This window comes from Anomaloglossus baeobatrachus, chromosome 2, assembly GCF_048569485.1.
Source record: "Anomaloglossus baeobatrachus isolate aAnoBae1 chromosome 2, aAnoBae1.hap1, whole genome shotgun sequence".
Classification (NCBI taxonomy): domain Eukaryota; kingdom Metazoa; phylum Chordata; class Amphibia; order Anura; family Aromobatidae; genus Anomaloglossus; species Anomaloglossus baeobatrachus.
In genome coordinates this window covers 642247923-642261955 of record NC_134354.1, presented here as the reverse complement: position 1 = coordinate 642261955, position 14033 = coordinate 642247923, and the positions used below count along the sequence as shown (strand labels likewise).

The window sequence follows — 14033 nt, the reverse complement described above, 5'->3', positions numbered from 1 at the left end:
AAGAGATTGTGACCCTTATTAGGGTATATATTATCATCATATTCTGTAGCACTTTACAGAGATGATCATCACTGTCCCCATTGGGGCTCACAATCTACATTCCCTATCTGTATGTCTTTGAATTGTGGGAGGAAACCGGAGTAGCTGCAGGAAACCCACGCAAACACGGGGAGAACATTCAAACTCCTTGCAGATGTTGTCCTTGGTGGGACTTGAACCCAGGATCCCAGCGCTGCAAAGCAACAGTGTTAACCACTGAGCCAGCTATAAACTATTATGTATGTATCTATTCATGTGAATGAGTGATGTGTGATGCTTCGTTTATCTCGCAGTGGTCACCAGTTTCCTTGAAGTGAAAAGTACAACCTGGGGGTCAGAGAAACCAGTGACCAGTTGATCACTGAACTTCTCCGTTCTAAAGGCGGTCATTCACATTAGATTAATGTTAACCGGACTCCCTGATTTTGGTGGGACTAGTCAACCATCTAATGTATATGAATGTATCCTGGCTTTCCACAGACATTGCACATCAAGGGAAAGAAGCCTCAGACTTGCTGGATTTCAATAATCCCAATTATTTTGCTTCACAGGTTTCACATGTCCATGAGACACAGATTACGCTCAGATTACAATACCTGGTCCAACTGGCAGATTTTCTCACCTGAGCTAAATACATCATAGGCATGTGTGATAGAGTTGGCCCAGGTCAGGAGACCCAGCAGTTTGGCCAGTTATTGCTATCCGACCAGGGTCCATGTTCCATAGACGTGAATTTTATCAAAGGAAGATAAGGAGTCTCTAGCAGTGGATTATTACCAAGAACCTTTATAAAAAGATACAATTGACTTCCTGTACTCAAATATTATTGCAAACAAAAAAAGGTTGTAAAAAAAAAAAAAAAAAAAAAGCATATACAGTATAGACACCACCAATAATCAATGATATATAACTATCATAAATATTGTAATTTATCATTAATAGGGGTGTATGTGCTTGACAATATAATAGACACTCGGTCAAAAAATTATACAACCAAAAAGAGAAAGAAAAAACGAGATATTGTCTAAAATTATATAGATTTTATTAATAATAGAAAAATCATATAGTACTGATAATATAAAGTACAATGACAAAATAACAAAGTGAATTTCATTAGGTGCAATCAAATTTTACTGACATGCAAGAGGTCCTGATTTTTGCTTCATCTAATAATTCCTCTTTTTTATGATATCTCGATCCCTATGCAGTGCAATATCCCTTGACACAAATAATGCAGTGCAATCACTTACGGTATATTGAGTTAATGTATATTTACCAGGCAATTTGAGCTAATTTATTATTATATATGCACTTTATTGTTATTATTTTTTTCTTAATATATTTCTAGTGTCCGGATTCATATTTATTTGCATCTGTACACCCTATTATCTATTTATACTAACATTTATTATACATTTATACATTGCCTCTGTGCTCAGATGTACAGCTAATTGTTCTTGTGGAATTTATTTCATTCTATTTTCTTGTGACTTGTGAGTACTTTATTTTCCATGTTCGCCCTTGTTTTAATCACTTTGTTGTTTTGTCACTGTACTTTCTATTATCAGTTCTGTATGATTTTTCTAAAGTTAATAAAATCTATAATTTTAGACCATATCCTGGTTTTTCCTTCTCTTTTTGGTTGTCAAATATTATTGATAGAAAGCAAATCATTCTCTCATTCTTGATAAACAGACAAGGATATACATTGATGCTTTATGTCATCCTAATTAGGCAACGTTCTGAAAGGATAATGCTAATAAATGCATTCTTTGGCATTGACATGTAGACATTCCCGCTTACCTCTCCATCTCGAGTCTCAATAGTTTTAATCACAACAGTTTTCCTGGTGTGAACTTCAGAGCCGTGATCTACTTCCGGAGCTGCGGAGAGATTACAGAAAACATTCTGCATTTCAGTACAAACATGGGCGAGAATAACAAAAGGTGACCATACGAAAGAGCTAGAAGCGGCCAAAGGCTTTCCTCATAACCATATTTCTGCCATAATCCTTTCTCAGCTGAGTGTACAGGTTTATTTCAGTGAGGGAAAGGACAGCAGTGTGAATCCCTGACACTGACAACGGGCATTCTTTCTTCTAGACGTCTGTCTTCATTACAGTCTGGTGTCCCCCATATTAATTGTCATAGTAATTGCCAGGTTTGGCTGATTTTTTAAGTCATGTGTTTGACCAGTTTAAGGCGGGCTTTGCACACTACGACATCGCAGATGCGATGTCGGTGGGGTCATGTCGAATGTGACGCACTTCCTGCGTCGCTCTCGACATCGTAGTGTGTAAATCCTAGATGATACGATTAACGAGCGCAAAATCGTCGTAATCGTATCATCGGTGTAGCGTCGGCGAATTCCATAATTACGCTGACGCGACGGTCCGATGTTGGTCCTCGCTCCTGCGGCAGCACACATCGTTGTGTGTGAAGTCGCAGGATCGAGGAACATCACCTACCTGCGTCACCGCGGCTCCCGTCGGCTATGCGGAAAGGAAGGAGGTGGGCGGGTTGTTTACGTCACGCTCATCTCCGCCCCTCCGCTCCTATTGGCCGCCTGCCGTGTGACGTCGCAGTGACGCCGCATGACCCGCCCCTTAATAATTAATAAGGAGGCGGTTCGCCGGCCAGAGCGACATCGCACGGCAGGTGAGTGCATGTGAAGCTGCCGTAGCGATAATATTTGCTACGGTAGCTATCACAATGATATCGGAGCTGCAATGGGGACGGGGACTATCGCGCTCGGCATCGCAGCATCAGCTTGCGATGTCGCAGCGTGCAAAGTACCCCTTAGACTTTCATTAGATCATAGATATTTTTATTCCCTTTATCCATGTTTTTTATTTTTATGAACAGCTTGTTTCATTGCTTTTTGGGAGCGCTGGAGCGTTAGGTAGGATCAATTATATAACAATAGATTATGACTAAATTCAGACCTTTTGGTTTCCCACACAGCAAATTTGTAGCAATTTATGGTACAATACAAATGGTTGGGCTATTTGAAATCACTATATTAAAGTAGTGGAAAAACACAAAAATCATAGAATGCTGTAATATCTGCAGATTAAGGCTGGTTGCCCATGATCAGAGTTCACAGCATTATGGACGCACCGTGGTTTTTGTACAGTACAAGCATAGTGGATGGGATTTATAGAAATCTCCTGCCCACTGTGTTTGTTTTTCCTGTAGCGTAAACAGACATGTGGTGAGGCTTTCTGAGTCGCAGCACATAAATTTATTGCTGCGAAGCCACGAGTGTTCACCATAGGGAGAAAAGAGAGAGACCGCATCGGCCGAAACCCTGATCATGGGCACTGGCAGCTGTGGCCTCCTGCGAACAGGACATGCTGCATCCAGGACACAGCATGTATTGACGGTGTGCATATACCCTTACTATTGATATGTGACAAAATCCACAACAGAATTCTCCCTCATATCTGGATTTAAAGACAACTTGTTAGCGCGATTTTGCAAGTTAAAGTTATGGTCAAAATGGAGCTTATATACAGATTAAATTGGCACATTTGGTTTTGATGAAGAAATCCATTTTGCGGATTTCTTTAATCAGCATTTGAAGTTTTCTCGTAATGAGATATCAGTGCACTGGGGCGGGACTGTGCATTGGGTCTTCTCTTCCTGCCTCGGCCCCTCCGCCTGCCTCTGGTTGTGACCTGCCTCCTGTTTGAACCCTTGCGCCAGCGCGGTTATTACCTCAGATGGCACAGTTTGATTTCCCACATGGTCTTCACTAAAATGGCGCCGAGAGTGGCACATGCACAGCTTGATATCTCGGCACAATGATGTCTTCGAAGCACATGTCGTGGATGGGTGCCGCCTCCGCTGCAGCAACCTGGGCTGCTCGAGTGGCTCTCGGGTCTGGGATCGTGTCTAGGGGCTCGAATGGTGACCGGACCCGGGGCTCGAGCAACCACCCGTCCACGCACACAGTGAAAGAGGGGGGTATTTACAGAGGAGATTGACTGTGATGCCACCCGTGGGTTGCGGTGATGGGATGGTGGCACTGCCGCTGCCTCTCGGGGCCGACGTCCAGGACCGGTGATGTAGGGGGGCAGCAAGGTGGTTCCCTCTCCACGGGTAGGGGTTGGCTGTAGTCCCGGGGCCCAGGTGTGGGTAAAGAGCAGGGCTGGGGTGTTGTCGGCAGGTTGGACCGGGTGACACCGGTGTACTCACGATTATAAATAATCCACACAGAGTCCGTACTGTAAACCAAGGCCAGATGCCGGTTGCCTCTGGAGGGGTGTGCTGGTCCCGTACACGGGTTGACAATGTAGGGGCCCTTCCTCCTGCACTTGTGTCTTTTGGTGAGTGGATTAACCCCGCTTGGAACGGGAGAAATCCGCTCCCCTGCAGCTTTGGACGCAGAGGGAGCCATTGCCCGCAGACGCTGACCCGTGGGACTTCAGTGGGTTCTTGGCGGACACCCTGTCCCCCGCGTTGGGCTGCCGGTCTGCTCTATCTGGGCTTCTCTCCTCGGGAACAAGGCCTGGTACCTTGTCCCACTGGTCAATTAACAAGGGGCTTGAAGCTTGCCTCGTCCTAAGGTCCAGGTACCCCGCCCGTGCACGGTCTCTGGATCGGATTCCCTCTGTCGGTATCGGCGGCCTACGACCCTACCCCGGTCCACTTCGGGTCTCCCACAACTGAGTCACCGTATCCTGTGGCCCTAAAGAGTCGTCTGCCACCTAGTCGGTCCTCCCGTGGTCCCACGGCTCCAATCTTGACCACCCTGCACTCCGACTTCCACTCCACTGAGTTTCCTGGTTTATACTCAAACTTCAACTAATTGGCTCCCACCCCGTGTCACCTCAAGACCCCTAGGTGGGCGTTCCCATCCGCCTGGTCCCGCCCACTGGTGTGTCCTGTGTGTCATGGGGGTGACTAGGATTTGTGGCTGATGTTCCCCAGTGTGTGGGATGTGTGGTGTTAATTCCCGAGGAGGAGGAGATTCCTGTACCCCTGGTGGGGGGTACAGTCATCTGTGACTACCTGGTTTTGCCAGGGCGTCACACGCACCAATCACCAAGATTTTTTCCTATATAAACTAAAGCCAGTGCTATACTGACACTATCATGCCGATTCTATACATACCTTTAGTTGTCAGCTAGGATGTACTGTATAGTTTTTGAAACACAAGCATGTAAAGTTTGTAAAGTGAACAGTTTTTTTATTGGCAGCAGCTTCCGATCAGCTAATAGCTGGGGTGGGTTTTGATAGTGATTCCCGCCCTCTGCCTGTTATTCCTCTCCCTATCTTTTATTTATGCTAATTCCATTATGGAAGTGTCTTACTAATGGTTGTGGCTAGAAGGACCTTGCTGAAGTCATACCCATGTGACCAGAAGGGGCGGGGTCTCAGTCAACAGAAAAATGATGTTGCTTCCTGGTATCAACTATGTTGGCTGAGGCCACGCCCCTTCTGGTCACATGGGTATGACATCAGCAAGGTCCTGCTAGCCACTCTGATTTAGCCACAACCATTAGTAAAACGCTTCTATAATAGAATTAGAATAAATAAAAGATAAGGGGAGGAACAGGCAGAGGGGTGGGAATCACTATCAAAGCCTACCTCAGCTATTAGCTGATCGTCAGCTGCTGCCAATCAAAAAGCTGCTCATTTTGCATAATTTACTTGCTTGTGTTCAAAACCTATACATCTGAGCTGACCACTAAAGCGGGCTTTACACGCTACAATATATCAAACGATATGTCATCGGGGTCACGTCGTAAGTGACGCACATCCGGCCTCGTTTGACATATCGTAGCGTGTGACACAAATGAGCGAGTGTGAACGAGCAAAAATACTCACCTCATCGTTGCTCGTTGACACGTCGCTCATTTTCAAAAAATCGAACGTCCTTCTGTGCTCCGGTTGTTCATCGTTCCCGAGGCAGCACACGTCGCTTCACGTGACACCCCGGGAATGATGAACTGCAGCTTACCTGCGGCCGCCGGAAATGCGGAAGGAAGGAGGTGGGCGGGATGTTTACGCCCTGCTTATCTCCGCCCCTCCGCTTCTATTGGCCGGCCGGTGTGTGACGTCACTGTGACGCCGAATGTCCCTCCCCCTTCAGGAAAAGGATATTCGCTGCCCACAGTGAGGTCGTTTGGGAGGTAAGTACGTGTGACGGGGGTTACCGAGTTTGTGCAACACGAGCAACAAATTGCCCGTATCGCACAAACGATGGGGGCGGGTGCGATCGCTCATGCGAATGCACGATAAATTGATACGTGTAAAGCAGCCTTAAAGGTATGTGTAGAATTAGCCTGATAGTGCCAGTATAGCACTGGCTTTAGGTTATATAGGAAAATCCTGGTGATTGGTGCACTTTAATAAATGCCTCCTTTCCTTTTCAATCCACTTCTGACAAGAAATGTAAAAGCACACCAGTGTTTTTTGTGAACTTAAGGAGTCATTGGGACTTTTGTGTTTGAAATGAGTAAACTTCACAGAACCTGAATAATTTGATGAAATACAAGGACTTTGTTTAACTTTGTTCAATTAATTGGAATAACCTCTAACTTTCATGGTCTTACCTCTTCCAATAAGTTTAAAGTGCAGTTATGGAAATCTACTTCTGCTGATATTAGACAGGCCAATAACTGGGAAGTGCGATAGACCAGTCTAAGGGGCACTTTGCACACTACGACATCGCAAGCCGATGCATGCGATGCCGAGCGCGATATTCCCCGCCCCCGTCGCAGCTGCGATCTCTTGGGATTGCTGGCATACCGAACATTATCGCTATGGCAGCTTCACATGCACTCACCTGCCCTGCGACGTCGCTCTGGCCGGCGAACCGCCTCCTTATTACGGGGGCGTGTAGTGCGGTGTCACTGCGACGTCACACGGCAGACGGCAAATAGCAGTGGAGGGGCGGAGCAGAGCGGGACTTAAACATCCCGCCCACCTCCTTCCTTCAGCATAGTCGGCATGAGCTGCGGGACGCAGGTAGGAGATGTTCCTCGCTCCAACGGCTTCACACACAGCGATCTGTGCTGCCGCAGGAGCTAGGAACAACATTGTACCGTCGCAGCAGCGTAATTATGGAATTCCCCAACACTACACCGATGATACGATTATGACGATTTTGCGCTCATTAATCGTATCATCTAGGATTTACACACTATGATGTCGAGAGCGAGCCAGAATTGCGTCACTTTCGACATGACCCCACCGACATCGCACCTGCGATGTCATAGTGTGAAAAGTGCCCCTAACCCTTAGCTCACATATAGTCGATTGGCAACTGTTTAACAGTCATGGTTGACATGTGTAAACACAGAATTAATGGTCAATGAAGGAGAATCACCTACCTGGGCTCTTAATACTTAGAGATGTCATGGAATGAATCGGTACAACAATCCTAAAAAAGAGGCAAAGATTGAATGAAAAATCACATTTCTAAAAACTATTCAGAAAATCTACAAATATTGTAGGATGCTTACATTTTTGCCCTATTTTCAGTAGAAAAATGACAATAACAATGTCAATAACAATGTCATATCACAGTCTGACTTCAGATGCATTTGTCCACTTGTGTACATGTCTACGTTCATGTGCAGCCATTTGTTTCAGCTAACCAAAAGACTTTGTTAGTTGGCTGTTCATTAATTTTGGAAGACGGCCTAAAGGGGGCTTTACACGCTGCGACATCGCTAATGCGGAGTCGTTAGGGTCACGGAATTTGTGACGCACATCCGGCCGCATTAGCGATGTTGCTGCGTGTGACACCGATGAGCGATTTTGCATCGTTGCAAAAACGTGCAAAATCGCTCATCGGTGACATTGGGGTCCATTCTCGATTATCGTTACTGCAGCAGTAACGATGTAGTTCGTCGGTCTTGCGGCAGCACACATCGCTATGTGTGACGCCGCAGGAACGAGGAAACTCTCCTTACCTGCGTCCCGGCCACTATGAGGAAGGAAGGAGGTGGGCGGGATGTTCCGGCCACTCATCTCCGCCCCTCCGCTTCTATTGGGCGGCCGCTCAGTGACGTCGCTGTGACGCCGCACGGACCGCCTCCTTAGAAAGGAGGCGGTTCGCCGGTCACAGCGACGTCGCCGGGCAAGTAAGTATGTGTGACAGGTCTGCGCGATGTTGTGCGGCACGGGCAGCGATTTGCCCGTGTCGCACAACAGATGGGGCCGGGTACCCACGCCAGCGATATTGGGACCGATATCGCAGCGTGTAAAGTAGCCTTTAGGTTGTCTGCACACAGGTTTTTAGAGGAGGTTTCTGGAGCGGGTCTGCTCCACCCAAAAAACACCGGAAAAACTGCATCAAAAACATTTAAAGATTCTACTTATTCATTTTTACTGGAAAAATCTGTTCATATGTTCAGTCCTTAGAGCATTTTTTTCCACACCTGGTGGAAAAATGGCTATTGATGAAACTGCTCCAAACTAAGCAATATCTAATCAAATCGCTGCAAAAAGACTTCAGAAAAAAAACGTGAAAAAGGCTTTGAAAACTCTGCACACAAGGAAAAAAACCTCCTCCAAAAACTCTCCGAGGCTATGTGGATACATTATCTTCTAGACGCTGGCGCAGCCGCCAAGTTTTCCTAGGCAAGGTTGCCTCAGGAAAATGCTGGCGATCATTTTCCTGAATCACCTCACTGACGGCTTTGGCTAGGTTCACACTTCCGTTGATTTACTTCCGTCAGGTCCGTCAGCAACGGATCCGTCGTTTTTTAGTTGTCAATTTACGCAACGGATGTGTTTTTCACAGGATTCCTTTCACAGGAATCCTGTGAAAAAACTGATCCGTCTCGCCCATTACATCCGCTGTGCGTCCGTTTTTTGACGGATCAGTCATGATCCGTTTGTGTTTGGGACAGCCCAGTGGGTGTGACAAACATGCTGGGCATGCTCAGTAGAGCATGACGGAATCCAGCGCTGGATTTCGTCGTAAGAAGGATTACGACGGAATCCAGCACCATAGACATCCATTGCAAGCTTGACGGATTGCAACGGATTTCTGCGCGGTGCGTCAATTTTGACGGCCAGAAAAACGTTACATTCTGCGTTGCTCCCGCCCAGCGGTCAGCCAAAAAACGACGGACCGCGACGCAGCGGACGCAACGCAAGGTCATCAGTCGCAATCCGCCACTAATGCAAGTCTATGGGACACAACGGAATCCACTTAACAGATTCCGTTGTTTACCAGAGCAGCGGATTGTGACTGATACATTTTAACGGAAATGTGAACCTAGCCTTTGTCGTCACGTATGCGCTGCCGCCATCTTTTGCTTTGTGCTGTCAAGTGTAAAGAACTGGCAACTTCCACTAGGAAGCCGCTCAAATAATGAGCATTTCACTTCTTTTACCCGATTCAGGGTTTCTGCAGGACATTTTTACGGACCATGTACACCGTAATATTGTTTTGACATTGCTGTGTATTATATACATTTGGAGCGCTTTTGTGGCACTTTTTCATGTGGATTAAGCCTGCTTTACACCATACGATCCTGCATACGATATCGTATGCGATAGTACCCGCCCCCATCGTATGTGCGGCACGTTCAATTTGTTGAACGTGTCGCACAAACGAGTAACCCCCCCGTCACACGTACTTGCCTTCCATACGACCTCGCTGTGGGCGGCGAACGTCCACTTCCTGGAGTGGGAGGGACGTTCGGAGTCACATCGACGTCACACAGCAGCCGGCCAATAGAATCGGAGGGGCGGAGATGAGCGGGACGTAAACATCCCGCCCACCTCCTTCCTTCCGCATTGTCAGCCGGGAGCCGTGGGACGCAGGTAAGATCTGTTCATCGTTCCCGAGGTGTCACACACTGCGATGTGTGCTACCCCGGGTACGATGAACAATCTGACGTGCAATTTTTAGGAATTGAACGACGTGCGTGCGATGAACGTTTTAATGTTCAATTGCAATCGCACATAGCTGTTACATGCTACAATGTACCTTACAATGCCGGATGTGCGTCACTTACGTCGTGACCCCGACGACAAATTGTAAGATATATTGTAGCGTGTAAAGTGGCCTTAACACACAAAAAAGACACAATTTCCAACACCCCGAAGACAGAGCTTTTCTTGAATAAAACTTGTCATTTTTGACAGCCTCAAAAACTGTGCACATAGCCTTAAACCGGGCTTGTATGTTTATGGGCAGCTGGGTTTTATGCATTTAACAAATATGATGCATATTCTTTATATAATATATTTATATAATATGATTCTATGTATAATATAAGAAAATTATGGTATACATCACTACATAGAAAAAGGTCATATGACTTTTTCCAGACTACAGAACTTAATAGTAAAACATGTAAGCTACTACACTCAATAATACAATATGTTGATGCAAACTAGCCTTTACAGGTTGGTTTGACACCTTGAATAAATTTATTTAATTACAAATTTTGCACCATTTTGCTTTTACAGATTCTTTTTATTTGCACATTTAACTTTATTATAGTCTGTGGCCATAAATCAGCTGAAAGGAAAGGAGCACAGAAAAAGTGATTAAAAAATAGAGTTGTAAGCTTTCCTGTGAGACTGTCAGATTTTCAGGTAAGAGGTCCAGAAGGGCAAGCACTTTGCAGCGCTGGCATCCCTGCATCGCTTGCTACCCTCCCTGTAGGGACGCGCACTGCCATGGCCGGCTCTCACCACGCTACCCGGCTTCCCCACGGTCCTCTACATGGGTGCTTCATGCTTACCTCTCTTGGGGCCTGTAAACACAGCACAGGTCCTCCAGAAGTGCTCCCAGGGCGTGTGCACGTGCGCTGCTGCTCTTCTCTTAAAGGGTCAGCACGTCACTCTTTGCAAGTGCCTCTCAGACTATCAATGAGAGGCACTGGGTACTTAAGGCACTCTCCTTTCCTTGTCATGTGTAAGTACGGGCTGCAGACTAAAGATATATAGCTCCAAGACTAGTGTGTTAGTCAGACAAATGTGAAGAAATCTATCTCTTCTTCATCAAGCGCAACATGGGTTAAAATATTTCTTTACGCATCAGAGCCGGCACCTGACTGAGGTATGTGTGATATAGCTCTTGAGAGTTGAAATACAGGAACTGTATATCTTCAGCCTGCAGCTTGTACTGACACGTTATTATGAGGGGTTGCAATTTGAATTATATCAGGGATACTTTTATCTGATTCTTGGAGAACCCCTTTAAAGTTGAATCAGTGCAATATCTATAATGAAACTAAAGTGCAAAAATTATTTTTATCCCCAAATACATGTATTTAAGTATAAAAAAAGAAATGTCCCCATGGTGGCTAATCCCTTTAAACAACAAAAGTCTTCAATCCCTCTTTAAAAGTCTGCAATCCTTAGCTACAGTCCTCAAGGTCCACCAACAGATCATGTTCTCAGGATTGCCTTAGTATTGCACAGGTGATTCTATTACCTGTGCAATATTAAGGCAATCCTGAAAACATGATCTGTAAGTGAGCCTTTAGGACTGGAGTTGAAGAACACTGTTTTATGTAACTGCAGACTGCTGAAACATGACATTGTGAAATCCACACACTCACAATCTCCGTGTATTCCCTGTGTGATTTGCATACGTGGGGTCATGTACCGACTAAATTCTCCTGCGCATTTCCCAATAGAACATTGAGAGAAGTGGAGGAGAGTATAATCAGCTTATGACTGCAAGTATGAAAATCACATAAATAATGTTACACATCCACCCACTCATACAAAAAATATAGAGGGATCGTTACAGTGTGCTCATTGCACACTCTTACTATTTGGTAGTGTACAGTTGCATAGAAGACTTCAGACTTTTCTTCTCAGCCTGGAAAAACCCCTTTAAGCTTAACACTGTTTTAATGTAATTTAAATAATATGTAACAAAATACCCTAAGCTAGAATGTACAGCTGTTATTGCATTCTTACCTAACAGTTCACATAAATATACATTATATGCACAGTATAGATGTGCACATTGCCTCTACTACTGTTACATTGTTAATAATCCCAGAAAACTGATTATTATGTAACAATGTGTCAATCTGCAACCGATAAGTAGAACGGTTCTACATAGAAGACAAATCCTGAGCCCATATATTAAAAACACCAAGGTTCTTATATCATGACTTGCCAAAATGCATAGGTTTACTACTAGGCTTATCATTGTATGGAGATTTTAATATATTAACATTAAAGATGAAGTTTTAATGGGCTCGGTATTTATCTGCTCTGCTGGACATTTCTCCTTACTGGTTGTTGTATTTGGAGCTCCTCTGACCGGTCCATGCAAGTTCACTGACTCATCGGGGCCTCCCTGTCCTAAATGGCAAGCTAAAGCCTGCTTTACACCTTACGATCCAGCATATGATATCGTATGCGATCGTAAACGCCCCCATCGTATGTGCGGCACGTTCAATTTGTTTCATGTGCCGCACAAACGATTAACCCCCATCACACGTACTTACCCGTCCATACGGCCTCGCTGTGGGTGGCGAACGTCCACTTCCTGGAGTGGGAGGGATGTTCGGCTACACAGCGACGTCACGTGGCAGCCAGCCAATAGAAGCGGAGGGGCGGAGATGAGCGGAACGTAAACATCCCGCCCACCTCCTTCATTCCGCATTGCTGGCCAGGAGCCGCAGGACGCTGGTAAGATCTGTTCATTGTTCCCGGGGTGTCACACACTGCGATGTGTGCTACCCCGGGTACGATGAACAATCTGACGTTCAATTCTAGAGAAATGAACGATGTGCGTGCGATGAACGTTTTACCGTTCAATCGCAATCGCACGTACCTGTCACACACTGCAATGTACCTTACGATGCCGGATGTGCGTCACTTACGACGTGACCCCGCCGACACATTGTAAGATATATTGCAGCGTGTAAAGCGGGCTTAACCCCCCCCGTATCTTGTACAATTTATCCATCTTCACCTGCTCTCCTCTCCTTCTAGGAGTTTTCTGTAAGTTGCAATCTCAATATCTAATGCCATCTTGACATTGAGGAGGTCTTGGTATTCTCTCAAGTGCCGCGCCATTTCCTCTTTCATGTGTTGCACTTCTTGCTCCAGACGTGCAATTGAATCCTGGTAGTTTCCTGCTTCTAACCCAAACTGTTCTTCCATATCCTTCATCTGACGGAGCAGAGCTTCATTCTATACAGGAGAATAAAACATCATGGATACATAGTAACATCATTACTATGATTAGATTTAGAATTTGCAAAGCACGGTGATGATGGGCGCTGAAAAGTCAATATACAAGAATCTTTTTTATATATAAAAGCAGAGTTAATGAAGATGAAATACTCACTATCCCTTTAAGTCCGTCAATCTCACAAGTCAAGCTGTGGATCTGTCGACGGGATTCATTCATTTCCTGCTTGGCTTGACGCAATGCTTCATTATTACGATTTGCAGCATCAGACAGGTCAGCAAACTATTTGGGAACAAACAGGACAAATTAAAATTTGCATAGGTAATGGCTTCATAACATAATTCTCTACGATATAGTAAAGCATAGTGAATATGTTAGACTGAATGAGATCATTGAAAATTAAAGGGCTGGTGTACTACTAGGACAACCACTACTCATTTCATATTTCCCCCAATTAACATAAAAACGCTTATACTCACCTCCCGTGCCTGCGCCGTTCCAGCAGTGTCGAGGCTCACATCAGGTTGTGACGTCATGTGAACCCTGCACCCAATCACTGCTGACTTCTCTCTTCCCGATCCGGCAACAGGATTATTCAACAGGATATGAGCGACAGACACAGCTCTCACTTCCTGTTGATTAACTGATATGTTCGAAGACGGGGAGAGAGAGGAGCCACTGGTGATCCGGTGCGGGGCTCGCGTGACGTTACCACCTGATGTGAGTCTCGAAACTGATGGGACGGCGCAGGCACGGGAGGTGAGTATAGGCTTTTTTGGGGTCAACATAGAATGAGTACGGGTTGTCCTAGTAGTGAACAACCCCTTTAAACCAAAATATTGTCAATTACATGA

The 14033-nt window shown here is 45.5% G+C and overlaps 1 protein-coding gene across 2 annotated transcripts in view; it reads right to left on the bottom strand.

Moving 5' to 3' along the window:
- PRPH (peripherin) overlaps positions 1–14033 on the bottom strand; it is a 30107-nt gene that overhangs the window by 805 nt on the left and 15269 nt on the right. The window contains exons 5-8 of one of the 2 annotated variants that reach the window (XM_075336940.1): positions 13336–13461; positions 12958–13178; positions 7382–7431; positions 1843–1922 (exon numbers count right to left, since the gene is read on the bottom strand). In XM_075336940.1, coding sequence (XP_075193055.1) covers positions 1843–1922; positions 7382–7431; positions 12958–13178; positions 13336–13461 — 477 coding nt within the window. Of the gene's footprint in view, positions 1–1842; positions 1927–7381; positions 7432–12957; positions 13179–13335; positions 13462–14033 lie in introns of both variants that reach the window. The other variant, XM_075336939.1, reaches the window with a different exon arrangement.